Source organism: Solanum verrucosum, unplaced genomic scaffold (assembly GCF_900185275.1).
Source record: "Solanum verrucosum unplaced genomic scaffold, falcon-dt-bn FXZP01000112.1, whole genome shotgun sequence".
NCBI classification, from domain to species: domain Eukaryota; kingdom Viridiplantae; phylum Streptophyta; class Magnoliopsida; order Solanales; family Solanaceae; genus Solanum; species Solanum verrucosum.
The window spans coordinates 3,401,664-3,416,451 of NW_026020441.1; the positions used below are offsets into that span (position 1 = coordinate 3,401,664).

Genomic DNA, 14,788 nt, shown 5'->3' on the forward strand with positions numbered 1-14,788 from the left:
ATAAGCAGTTTTTAGTAGTAATGTCAAACACACTCTTAGTTTTAATCCGATTTAATATGTCTTCAATTAATTTAATATTAAATAAAAATCTATCCGATTCTTTGGGTATGATTATAAATTTATATAAAAAAAATCTTAAAATCCGATAACGATTTAATCGATTTATAGTCCGTTTGGATAAGGTGAGAAAAAAAAAATAGTTTTTAAGTCAAAGAAATAAAAAGTCAAACTTCTCAAAACTTTTAAGTAAAAAAATAAAAAATAGCGAGAATCCTACTTTTAATTTTTAATTTTTTTAAGTCATTATAAACTTAGTTTAAATTATTTTTAACCTTGCCAAATATTTTCAAAAACTAAAAAATGACTTAAAAATAAATTTAACCAATTTTTTTTTTTTGACAAATAATTTATCCAACTTTTATATCAATCCAAATAGACATTCAAGTCGATTTTTTTTTGGCACCCCTACCAACCCCATCCTTTTCACTTTATAAAATCCTAAAGAAAAATAAATAAAATAAGCAGCTATTTTGAAAATTAGATTTTGAGAGTGGGTAGCGTACAAAATTATCTCCGGAAACTACTCAACATGTTAACTAAATTATAGCAACACTGTACACATAATTTAATATTACATAATGGAAAATATTTCGAACAGTAACATTCACTGAAATTGGAGATTTTTTTCACTAACAAATGAAACTTAGGAGATAACCTAAGGTTATAACACCTCCTAAGCAAAAAGTTCATCGATTTATCACTCCAAAAAAAAAAATCACCAAAAAAACAAAATCAATCAAAGAAATATACAAAATTAATCTAATTAAATAGTCACAATGACTACAAATTAGTTGTAGGCATGTTTTCAGCACTTTGCAATCGCTATTTGCGCTAGCGATTGCAAATTGCAACGTACAATTGTATCAACGAATACACACGTTTCTTCCTTTGTATTCCCTGTTGGAATATCCACTACGTACGATTCCACCACCACCGTTCCGTTTTCATCATCCGCCGGATGCAGCGTCGTCACCGACCGGTAATTGTTCAGCCTGTGATCGCCGCCGACGACGCTGAAACTAATGACGTGTTCATCATCATCTAAGATTTCTAATCTCTCCTTGCTAGATGCGGCAGGGAGGCCGGAAATTACCTGAACCTCCCTTAATGTGCCGACGTTTCCGTCTCCGACGATGACGTGGCAGCTTTTGAGAAAATGCTTATAAGCTTGCGGATTGTCGAATCGGCGGACTAGTGACCATACGGCGTCGATCGGGGCGGAGATGGTCTGCACCACGGCGGAGCAGCACTGATTGGGGCTTACAGCGTGGGTGTGGTAATGTAAGTGATTGTTAGGGACTGAGAACTGCACCGGGATAATCCATGTCGGTTGAGGCGGTTTGTGGAAGTTTCCGGCGAGAGTGGTGGTGATTGTGTGGTTGATCCTCTGCAGCTGAAGTGAACAAGGCATTTCTATTATTACTACTCTCTTTTTCTTCTTCAAAGGAGAGAGGTGAGGATGGAGTACTCTTTACATATACAAATGGTGATAGATGGATATATATACAAAATGCATATAGAGAGAAATTGAGGTGTTTTATTAAATAATATATTGGTATTTAGTCGGTTACAATTTAAGGTGACATATATGATACAATAATAAGCACTATTTTTATGATTTTTTGAAACCTCTAATGTAATAAAAGTTTATTCTTCCTTTGTAGTTAGTGTCTTAATTATTTTTTTAGTTCTTTTTTAAAAAAAAATAAAATTATTATTAATAAAGAGCCAAATTCTAATAAAATTTTGACAAAATGCAAATTTTTGATTAATAGTAATTTGTATATGTGAGCCATTTTGTAACCATAAAGTTATATGTGAGTCACCACCATTCATATTAAAAAAAAATTCTATGTGTTTAGCCCATACAAAGAAGCAGACTCGTACATGAGGAGGCATGTTGATAATACAATTACTATCTCTAACAACTTAAACTTTTAGATAAGATGGTAACACGCTTCAATAACCTAAATTAAAATTAAGGTCTAACTAATATATTGAAACAAGTGTTAAGAAATTTTATTCTTTAAAAATGCTACTTTAGTTTTTGTTTTTTTTTTTCAAAAACGTGAATTTTGTTAAATAGAAAAAGAATTAAGTAAATTGCATTTAAAAGTATTTTCTTAAATATACTTTCCGTAATGCTAAACACGCCAAAAAAGAATATAAATGTGTGTGTAGCCTAGTTGTGTTGGTTTAATCTTTCCTAGAAATAGAGAGATGTTTTTTTTCATGCAAGTTGATCGATCAACTTGCGATCAACTTGCATACAACTCATCTAAACAGAGTCTATAATTAAATTGCCCTCGTCCTTTCCCTATAATTACGTAATCTGCCTTCCTTCTCTCCCCTTAATGAAAATGACATAATAGCCCTTGGATCTTCTTCTTCAAAAGGCTACAAAGTAGCCACGTCACTCTTAAGCGGTTCCGCGTCCTGGCGACCTGCGAAAATACGCAATAATAACGAGGCAACCGTAAGATAAAATGTATCAGTATTGTGATACTATAAAATATTATTTACGTAGTTTTAAATTTATATATTTTATGTTTCAATTTATGATCAAAATTAAAAAATTGATGTTTGAATTCAAACTATGTAATTGGGACAAAGGGAGAAATAATAGTTGTTGATGATAAGACTTTTGTAACTTATGATACTCTATTAAATATTATCCTAACATTTTTTACTATAAAAGTTTTTCATTAACGAAAAGAGAACTAGTCATAAATAGAAATGTGTATTGGTCGATTTGGTTTAATTTTGAATTTTATCGATTCGACTTATTAATTATCGATTTGTAGGCATATTAAACTATTACAGAACTATTAAGATATTGACTTATCGGTTATCGGTTTAATCATTAAGAATTCACACAACAAAATAAATGATTGAAAATCACTTAGAAACATGATGATAGACCAAATAAACCATGCACATGAGTTGGTTGATTGCATCTTATTCTCAAGTAATACTGACACATTGTAGAATAACCGTAAGTTTGAGACAACCAGAAAATAAAATATGAAACTAAACCCTAAGTCATGGATTTTATACACCGAATAGTATACTATAATCTACAGTATTAATTTATTATCGAGTTATCGGTTAACCCATTAAGAAAAAACCTCAGATTGTTAAGAACAAATAAATCTATGATAAAAAAAAATTAAAATTGTTATTGAAACCATTAAACCAATAACCCATTACCGATAAATTAATAATTTTTTTCCGATTTAAATTATCAATTTCAATTCGATTGTTGAGTTAACTTTCGATCGAGGACTACCGATGAAAAATGTTTGTAGTGTCAATTCCTTTCGGTTAAACAACCTTAATCATAAACTAAAATGTCTTGACTAATTTAAAAGATCATTTAACGTAGTTGACATAACTGAATTTAATTATAAAATTTGTATAGTTCATTTTTTAACAGACTAATGAAATATTCTTGTAAAGATATTACAGAAAACTTGTCTTATGAACTTGGACTAGAGGCACTTAGGCTTTTCTTTTCTTTTTATCCAAAAACCATATGCTACAACAAGTTTTAATTTAGTTGATCTTTTAGTTCAAACTGAAAAGCATATAAACAAGTGGTGCAAAACTTTAATGTATGATGATGGCTTATTAATCAAATTGTTATATAATACAATAAAATGGCACATTTTCTAACTTCAGCTATCAATTATTAGAATATGAAATTGATACTACTTGCAATTTTATTTTCTTTCATAATTAGTACAACTTTAACTTTGATTCCAATTTGCATAATGAGGTCTTTATCTCTATTTCCACCCCCTTTCCCTCAACTTGATTTCTTTTATATATGATGTTTGATATTCGATCAATTTGAGATTTAATTAATCTAAATTTGTGTGGAAATTTCTCAATGAAGGCATACAAAATAACTTTTTAAATATAATTCTATGCAAGAGTGATAATAAGCTTTTAATTTAAAAGGTAGTATATATATTTACCACTTGATCGTAACTTTTCATAATTGAAAGCAAACAAAGTTTTTTCTTTGGTTTTTCACTCGGTGTTTGGTATGCACATTGAAGCCCAATCAAGAAATTTCACATTGAAAGTAAAGCGCTCCTTAAGGCGACTTCCTATCCTAAGGGACTTGCACTGACTTCCTATCCGGAGGGACTTGAACTATTCTAGTCCCTAACAAAGACAACTTCCAATTCAGAGAGACTCGAACTCGAGACATTTTAAAAATAAATGAATAGTTGGTGCTAGTGAACAAAGTTATTAAGATTGGACTGCTGAGAAAAAGTCTCTTCAATTTGAAAACCCCAATGGTACACTTGCAGCTTCAGCAGACAGACCAACCACCATTCCAACTTTTTGCACAACTTGCAAGTATATACTTTATCTAAAGCACGGGTGTTTTGTCTCGGCAAAATTTTTACTAGTAAAATTGAAGTCTTATCCATAAATAATTATATTATTTTTTTGTGCATACTAATATTGGAATATTATTTTATTGATTTGACTGCTTATTCATCATTTTCATGTTATCAACCACGTAGCCTAATGTAAGCATATACACTACAATTTGATTTAAGAAGATCAATTCTATATGTAGGACACGATTTAGGGTGCATTCGGTATATATAAAGTTGTTTTTTTTTTTAAAAAAATCATAGTTGATTGGCTTAAATATTTTTGAAATGGGCTTATTTTCATTCAATTTATAAAAAAACAAATTCAAGTAAGAAAAAGATTTTCCATAAGTCTCTTTCAACCTCACCATCCGACCGGACCTATACGACCCCAAAAGAGGACTCAACTCCTGACCCCCATATGGGATATTCCGACTTCTAAATCTAACCACAACTCTTGATTCTGACCCCGGAACCCCACTCATGACCTCGATCCAAGTTAGGTTATTAGATTAAATTAAAGTGATCAGGTTGAGGATCAAGTTCTGAAGCTGGGTCGAGGATAGGTTTGGGTCGAATCTCGTGTTGATGTTGGGGCTCAAGACAATTGCCCGGGTCTGGGGCCATGTTAAAGCATGGAGATTCAGATCCATTATCATAATATTTGCCTAGATTGTATCTAAATGCTTCTAGAATGATATATTCTTTTTACTAACTAAAAAATATTTTCCTTCCCACCAAACACAACTTTAATATAATTATATTACATTTATCACCATTGTATTGCTCGTAAGGCATAACCTCAAAAGTTTTAATTTGTCTTCGTTCACAACGATCACTTCCCACATTGATAATGTACTTTACACTAACCAAAACTATAAATGTATTTTTACTGAACATAAAATTTGAGAATATTTTTGTAAAAAAAATATATTTTATAAAAGCACCCCATCATTTATTAATTTCAACTTGACAAGCTTGAAAAACTCACCATGAAGGCATTTACTCAACTTATCTACTGTATTTTTATTTGTGATGTATTTGTTGTTAGTTAACTCTCAACTATATAATGGTATTGTTCCATAAAACTTATTAAAAGTAATTTAAATATAAAATTAGATGCTTCTTTATAAGTTGAAACTTATAATCTACGAATTTAATATTTACCACTGAACATATTCATTATAAAATAATACTACAAACTTATTAGTACTCTTAATAGTTTTTAGAATTTATGAATATAACTCATAGTTTCTTTTAAAAGTCAAATATTTTTTTCTCCAAAAACTATAATCAAACTTCACCCAAAAATATTTGAAATTTATACTCCATAAAAAACTAGCTAAATGTCACATTTGTTTCTTCTTTTTTCATAGATTATAGATTAAAAAGAAAAGTAGTACTCCTAATAATTGGTGATGACAAAAATGTAGAGATGATGTTAACGTGAGCACGAAGATAAATGCTACTACTAAATAATACGTAGTAATAAAAAGTCTACTTCTGTAGCAGGCTTCTATTATTAGTTGTGTTATATAGATACATGTTAGAGTGAGCAAATTGAGTAACAACCTTAAGAGTTCTAAAGTCAACATGGATATATGACAAATGGAGCTGAAAAACACTTGCAAAATATCTAAACATGTCAACTTTATTATGTGTGACTTCGTCGTATCTAAAACGAAAAATAATGTAAAAGCTTTACCATATTATTTATTATGAAGAGCGCAGCCCTATCATACATGTAATAACTTAAGAGTTTTGATAATGTGAGATTAAATTATAATTTGAAATTATATGAGATAAAGTTGAAGTTTTGTTTGGACATGTAAATTAAATGTTTAAGTTATATTTTTTGTTCATAAATATAATTAAAATACTATAAGTTGTGAAAAGTATGGAAACTAGGGGTGTACAAAACCAAACCGAAAATCGAACCAAACCACAAATCGAGTTAAACCGGAAAAAAACCCGACTAGTGGTTTGGTTTAACTTGGTTTGGTATTGAAAAAAAACCCGATTATTTTTGGGTTGGTTTGGTTTTAACTAAAAAAAACCAACCCGACATTTTATATGTAATTTTAAAATTTTATTTTATACATAAAAATATTTTCTTTGATATAATTTTAAAATATTTCTTATACTATTTCATAGTTTTTATCTTTTAACATATTATTTCAAGTTTAAAACTTAGAATTCGGAATGGTCCAATAAAGATTATAGTTCATAGATGTTGATAATTATAATAAAACTTAAATCAAAATCAAATTAATACTAATGCAAAAAGAAAATCAATTCAACACTAAGAATGACAATAATATTTAATATTTGTTCTTTAGTTTTACATTGGTTTAGAAAATTAAAATACATAATCTAATTTTAATTTTCCTTAAATATTTAGTAATGTAACTAATATTTATTAAACTTATTTTAGCATGATTTAGTACTTTTAAATTATGATAATTTTCATTATGACTTTGCAATATTTATTTTATATGATGATTTCATTATTATTTTTTATTGAATATTTTAGTGTCATCAGTACTCATCTCATATTTTGTGTTATTTTCTTAACAAACACCTTAGATAATTGTATTTTGGTTGGACTAAAGAAATATTTGGAGCACAAGTTAATTATATGTTTGTATGCAAACTTTACCGAAAAAATTCAAAAATCTGAAAAAATCTGAGGTTTATTAGTTTGGTTTGATTTATAAATTTAAAAATTCAACACAATGGTTTGGTTTGGTTTATAAATTTAAAAATTTTACACAAATAATTTGATTAGATATTTAAAAAATCTGAACCAACTCAGTCATGTACAACCCTAATGAAAACTACTTTGAATTTTGAAGAATATAGTGTATAAGAATTCAGCCAACCCTATATAGCTATATAATTATATAAAGTACCACTTTATTGCTATTGAAGCTCACGTCATTTCACACAAATAGAGAGTTTACTCTTGAAAAATACAAGTCAATGCAAGGAGGAGTGTTTGGATTCAAACGAAACATCAACATTATTCACACTAATTACAATAATCCTTTAAAATTTGTACCTTCCAGATATATAAGTCATCATCCGAATACATTAATTTTTATACAAAAAAAATCTTTTTGTTGCGCCTAAAAGGAAATAAAATCTAAAGATTAATTAAATCCCATAAATTACGATTATGTTTCTTCTTACTCTCAATCTTACAGAAGCAAATCCTTATAGAATGAAGAAATTCAAAATTTCAAATTGTTCTTGTTCCACGAAGAAACCTTTCAGACTTGATTCAAAAAGTTTTGTCGAATTTTTGGGTAAGCGAGGGGAGTTATGAAGGATACAAAAGTGATGGAATTGTTGTTGGACAAACAATATCCTTTTGAATCTTCAAGTTCATCGAAGATCCTTTCAATTTTGATTCAAGATTATCAAAAAATTTGAGATTCAAGATTCTTTCTTCTCCCAGTTCAGCAAAGATCCTTTCAATTTTGATTCAAAATTATTGAAAATTTTGAGATTCAAAATTCTTATCCCAGTTTATTGAAGATCCTTTCGATTTTGATTCAAAATTGTCAAAAAAATTGAGAAGATACATCATGAATATCCTTGCTACTTAGCATTTTACTATTTATGTATCTTGTTTAAATTGATAAGTATTGTATTTATACTAGATACATTAAATAAATAATTGTTGCCATAAGATGTTAGATTTGAGATCGATACATTACTGTGTGGTAGTTGCTATATAATTGATACATTTAGTAAAATTTTGAATTTACGTATCATATCTAAAAAATTAGTGCATGATACATTACTGTTTATGTATCTCGTTTAAATTGATAAGTATTGTATTGTTTGTCTTGAAAGATATGTATACCTTACATAATGTATCATTTTGTAGTTGATAATAATGTATATGATACAATAAGGTTGTGAAAGAAGGATGTATGTAAGCTGAAATAAAGTGTATCTATAAATGTACCACAATAAATAAGAATTGAGTTATCAATTGAGATACATGAACAAACACAATCTATTAAAGAAATTTGATTATGTAAAACACCAGAAAAAAAAGGAAAATATTAGATTGTATGAAATTTTGGTGAAATTGAAACTAATATTATTATGAGACGATGAGAAGATTAAATAATAATACAAGAATCCTAATCAGTTTCAATGAATGATTAGTTGTTAGAGTCCATAACCAACTCAAATTATGAAAAAATTACAAATATTATATTAATTATTATCAAATAATATGCAACTAATCAAAAATCAGCCTAAAGTTAATTAAGAAAGTATTTTCAGCCAAGTATAAGTTGTGAAAACTATCGATGATTTTTGAAGAATATAGTGTATAAGAATTCAGCCAACCCTATAGCTATATAAAGTACCACTTTATTGCTATTGAAGCTCACGTCATTTCACACAAATAGAGAGTTTACTCTTGAAAAATACCAGTCAATGCAAGGAGGAGTGTTTGGATTCAAACGAAACATCAACATTCACACTACATATAGGGATGCCAATGGGATGGTGCGGGGAGGGTTGAGCTTAACCCGTAAAAAATTTAATCTGCCCCATCTTGCATAACATGTTTTTCATTCTCAACCCGCCCCACCCCGCCTTGCGTAAACCCACTCTGCATGAACTCACCCCGCATAATTTTTTAATATTTTCTTTTTCTAGTTAAGTTTGATACTAAAAATAAAATTCATAAATATAAATTCATTTTTTCATTAAGTGGTATTAATTTAATAGGATAGTGACTTAAAATTTTATTTTTTAGAGGTCAATTGGGAAACATGTAAGAAATTGAATTATATTTTATTGAGCCATTTTCATTTACTATCTTGAATATTTTAGTAGCTGTAAAGAAATTATCTTAATAAATAATGCTCTATCACTCTTATAACATGTAAAAAAATAAAATTAAGTTTAAACGCACATAAAATCACATATACCCGCAACCCGCCCCGTCCCGCATTAGTTTTTAAAAAAACACTCTGCAACCCGCCCCGCCATGCATTAGTTTTAAAAACCCCTCTGCAATCTGCCCCGCCCCGTATTAGTTTTAAAAAAACCCTCTTCAACCCGTTCTACCTCAGATAGCCCTAAATCCACCCCATTGCCATCCTTAACTATGTATCAACGATAGAGAACATGTTCCATAGGAAGATGTTGTTTAGTTTTTGAGTTGGTTATATATGTTTGAGTCCTTTTTATCTTTGATTGTAATCTATTTTTCTTATCAGAAGTATTATATATAGTAGGTCATCATTATTGGAGTTTGTTTTAGCTTTCTAGAGTATGAGTTTCTGTAGACAATAAAATTCGCGTCGAGAAAATAATAATCAAGAACGAAAAAATTATGCAACAATCATTTTATTGATTTAAAGTGTGAGTGTTACAATCTCTATGATTCCTCTAAATTCGCCTTTTCGAATAGAAATTCAAGGGCTCTTGAGCTTGTTCTTGAATCCTTGATGAACTTGGACTTTAACTTTATCTTGATCTTGACTTCTAGGTTGAATTCAAGGGCTTCAAGCTTGATCTTGAATCTGTCGGTCTTGATCTTGATCGTTCTTGAACTTGAACTTTATCTTGATCTTGAATCCGACGGTCTTGATCTTGATCATTCTTGAACTTGAACTTTATCTTGATCTTGACTTCTGCAAATGTTGACTTTGAACACTTGAATTCTCCAATTCTTGAACTTGTAGCTTGTAGAGAAGTTGCGGTTTTTGATCCACGAGCTTTCTCTAGCTTCTTGTTCGAATTCTTGGTTCTCTTTTCTGAATTATGAGGACCCCTATTTATAGTTTTAAAATAGAGGAGTTGTGATTGAAACAGGACTCCCTTCGGCCAATCAGATTTAAGTGACATGGCATATGGGCTTTATGGAGCGGGCCTTAATTAAATACATATTTATTGAATTTAAATAATTAACTCAATTATATTAATCCATAATATTTATTTGAACTAATATCTTCATGAATTTAATACAATCCGAATCATTTAATAAATTAAATTTTATATTTAATAAATTTCAAATGACTAGAAATGCCCCCTTCTTCAAGTCTTGTCGAGATATTTTATCTTTCAAAGACTACGCTTGAAGAATTTGAAGACTTCAACTTGCAGACTTGAAGAATTTAAAGACTTCAACTTGCATTCTTGGAGATTTTAAAGACTTCATCTTTAAACAACTTTTATTCATAGGGGTTTGCCCCCATCAAGTCACCACCATTTGGTGCAAGTTTGAAGTTTGATAAAAAAATTACTCATAGCTTTAACTTTCATATGACTAATCAAGTGGGAACATGTGTTTTTTTTACACTCATGAAACTGAACTTGGGATATATTCTAAGCGCCTACGTACCTCAGTGAAGAAGATCAAGTCACAACGTAGTTCTGGGAGAGTTTTTTTTTTTTCGTGTGTCGTACACATTTTATACTCTTGCGGACCAAGAGTGACATGCAGTTTAGGCTCGTACCTTAAGGAGCACTTTAACTTGAATATTTAACTTTAATTTGAAGAGCTTTGTGACATACAATTTAACTCGTGTTTTAAAGAGCATTTTAACTTAAAGATTTAACTCCAATTTGAAGAGCTTTATGACATATAGTTTAAGCTCGTGTTTCAAGGAGTATTTCAGCTTAAAGATTTAACTCAAATTTGAAGAGCTTTGTGACATGCAATTTAAGTTCGTGTTTCAAAGATCATTTCAACTTGAAGATTTAACTCAAATTTGAAGAGTTTTGTGACATACAATTTAAGCTCGTGTTTCAAAGAGCATTTCAACTTGAAGATTTAACTCAAACTTGAATATTTAAGTGACATACAGTTTAAGCTCGTGTTTGAAGGAGCATTTCAACTTGAAGATTTAACTCAAACTTGAATATTCAAGTGACATACAATTTAAGCTCGTGTTTGAAGGAGCATTTCAACTTGAAGATTTAACTCAAATTTGAAGATATTTGTGATATACAATTTAGGCTTGTATGTCTAGGAGCATTATAACTTGTAGTTTAGACTCATGCGATGAGCAACATTGTAACTTGCAGTTTAACCTCATGCATACGTTAAGGAGCGTCTAGATATACATTGACTCTTCAAATTCATCTTCGGATGCAGACTTGACCCCACTTTGGGGTTCTTCTATATCTTCATCTTCGTGAGGTCTATAGACAAGAGATCATTGATCTTCTCTTAAAGTCAAGCTTAATTTCATGTCATGTGCATGAGTTGCCAACTCTTCGAATGTATTGGGCATTAATCCTTGCAAGATATAGTGAAGACCCTAATTCATGCCTTGGATGCACATTTCAATGCTAGAAGTTTCACTAAGGCGATCATTGCAGTTGAGGCTCAAACTTCTCCAGCGATTGATAAAGTCAACAACTAACTCATCTTCACCTTGACGAGCCTTTGTAAGTTCAATCATGCTAACGACGCGTCTTGTGCTATAGAAATGATTGAGGAAATCTTTCTCTAACTGCTCCCAACAATCTATAATTAGGTTCAAGATCTGTGTACCAATAAAAGGTATTTTCTCTGAGAGATCGAATGAACTCTTTAACAAGATAATCCCCATACATCTCAGCATCATTGCAAGTCTCGATAAAGTGCGCTATATGTTGTTTGGGATTTCTTTTGCCATCAAATTGTTGAAGCTTTGGAGGTTGATAGCCTTCAGGAATTTTCAAGTTATCAATCCTTTTTGTATATGGCTTCACATATGTGGGAGAAAATTTGGGTGAAGACTCAGATTTGTCTTCGATAGCCTCTATGATAAAGTCCTTCAATTGATCAATTGGAATCAAATCTTCAACGGAGATATGAATCTTTTTGATATTTGTTTGTTTTATGCAAGACTCTCATTCTTCTTGAATTTTATGAAGCTTCAGAGGTGCTTGACTTGATCTTCTCTCAATCATGTTATCCATCCTATTTGTTAGCTTGGAAAGTTTAGCATCTTGTTCGTGTGCACACTTTGTCAGACCTTCAATTGCTTTAGTTAAGCTTGCTAGTCGTTCTTTCAGAGTGCAAGTCATTTTAATATTCTTTGATGCTTGAAAAGTTGAGATGAGAGGTAAAGATCGTCCCACTGGGCATCCCAGAATTTGTAGATAGTAAAATTCGCGTCGAGAAAATAATAATCAAGAATGAAAAAATTATGCAACAATCATTTATTGATTTAAAGTGCGAGTGTTACAATCTCTATGATTCCTCTGAATTCGCCTTTTCAGATAGAAATTCAAGGGTTCTTGAGCTTGTTCTTGAATCCTTGATGAACTTAGACTTTAAATTTATCTTGATCTTGACTTTTAGTTGAATTCAAGGGCTTTGAGCTTGATCTTGAATATGTCGGTCTTGAACTTGATCGTTCTTGAACTTGAACTTTATCTTGTTCTTGACTTCTAGTTGAATCCAAGGGATTCGAGCTTGATCTTGAATCCGGCGGTCTTGATCTTGATCGTTCTTGAACTTGAACTTTATCTTGATCTTGACTTCTTCAAATCTTGAACTTGAACACTTGAATTCTCAAATTCTTGAACGTGTAGCTTGTAGAGAAATTGCAGATTTTGATCCACGAGCTTTCTCTAGATTCTTGTTCGAATTCTTGGTTCTCTTTTCTGAATTATGAGGACCCCTATTTATAGTTTTAAATAGAGGAGTTGTGATTGAAACAGGACTCCTTCGGCCAATCAGATTTAAGTGACATGGTATATGGGCTTTATGGAGCGGGCCTTATTTAAATACATATTTATTGAATTTATATAATTAACTCAATTATATTAATCCATAATATTTATTTGAACTAATATCTTCATGAATTTAATATAATCCGAATCATTTAATAAATTTATATTTAATAAATTTTAAATGACTACAGTTTCATCTTTGAAGGGGTAGCTTTAATTGGACGTTGATAGTAGGGTTTTAAGTAGAGCTGTCAATATGGGTTGACCCACCCTATTTGAGCTAGCCCATACAGACTTTGAAATTTGACGAGTCAGGCCGGTCTAGCCATTTTTGGTGTGGGCCAGAAAATGGTCGGCCCAGCCCACAAGTATGTGGGCTACGGGCTTGCCGGGCCAGCCCTCTTTACGTAAAAAATATATTTTTTATAATTTTTAAAAAATTATAATTTAAAAATATTATCATAAATATCGACAAAATAATATTAAATGGTTTTAGTGTTATTACTTGTTAATCAAATCCACAAATAAAATTATCATTATAATATTTTTTAAGTTTGATTTCAAGTAAAAGCATAAATAGCTAAATAAAAATATAAACCAAATTGTTTTTCAATGATCATAATAAAACACAAAAAATTATGACAATATTCCATAGGCTACGGCCTATGTAGTGATTCCTAGAAATTTTAGGGAATTTTTATTTTACGTAATATGTATTTTATAAACATAATTTGTATTTAAATTGTAATATTTCAAACTTTAAACTGATTTTGAGTTTAGACTCTTGTTATTTTTAATACTTTATTTTATTTTTTAATTAATTTTATTTGGCCCACGGGCCTGCCCTATCCATATTTCTTAAGCCCCACAAATCGGCAGGCTTATTCAGGCCAGGCTAAAAAACCCTTTTCTTAAATGGGCTCCAAAAATTGTAGCCCAGCCCTATCAAATCTCGAGTTAGGCTAGGCCAGCCCAACGGGCCTAACCCATATTGACGGCTCTAGTTTTAAGATACTAGAGTTTATTAAATAAATAAAAAAATAAATAAAAAAAATAAAAAAAAAAATAAAAAAATAAAAAAATAATATATATATATATATATATATATATATATATATAGTTGAAATCTATAACTGGTGTGAAGTTGTAAAGTATTGAGGTAAATCCTATGATGATAAGTCGGGATTTTTTACTTTCTTGAGCAAGGAGTTTATCAAGTAAAATTGCTTGTGTACTTTAATTTTTGCACTTCATTTTCTGTTTATGCCTAGTTTACTAACATTAAAGAACCAAGTTCTACTAATAAGGGTTGTGGTAGAGTAGTAATTAATCTTTCATCCTTAACTAGAGGTCTCGAGTTTGAGTCCCGTTAGATACAGAGTCACCTTTGTTAGGAATTATTTTACCCCCTACTGTGGGATCGTGACACCCCACCTTAAGACACATCGACAAAACATAGGATATATGTTGGGTATATAAGTAAGCAAGTCTAACTCATTAGTGATGCATTTTAAAGTCGTGCAGGTATCAGAGTCATTCATGTGGAAAACCTTTTCGATGTGGGCTAGAGTCCAACTAAGTTTAGACAAATCCCAATTAGGCGGGGCAAACCTCAGTGCAAACTTCAGAGA

The 14,788-nt window shown here is 30.5% G+C and overlaps 1 protein-coding gene across 1 annotated transcript; it reads right to left on the minus strand.

Annotated features, from left to right (window-relative positions):
• Nucleotides 1-648: 648 nt before the first annotated feature.
• Nucleotides 649-1,527, minus strand: LOC125808396 (abscisic acid receptor PYL4-like). The gene has a single exon (XM_049488099.1). The coding sequence runs from the start codon at nucleotides 1,469-1,471 to the stop codon at nucleotides 866-868; it is 606 nt and encodes a 201-aa protein (XP_049344056.1). The 5' UTR covers nucleotides 1,472-1,527; the 3' UTR covers nucleotides 649-865.
• Between the last annotated feature and the right edge of the window lie 13,261 nt (nucleotides 1,528-14,788).

Excerpts from the sequence above, each read along its gene's own strand:
- LOC125808396 (XM_049488099.1), bottom strand. The coding sequence starts at position 1,471 with ATGCCTTGTTCACTTCAGCTGCAGAGGATCAACCACACAATCACCACC.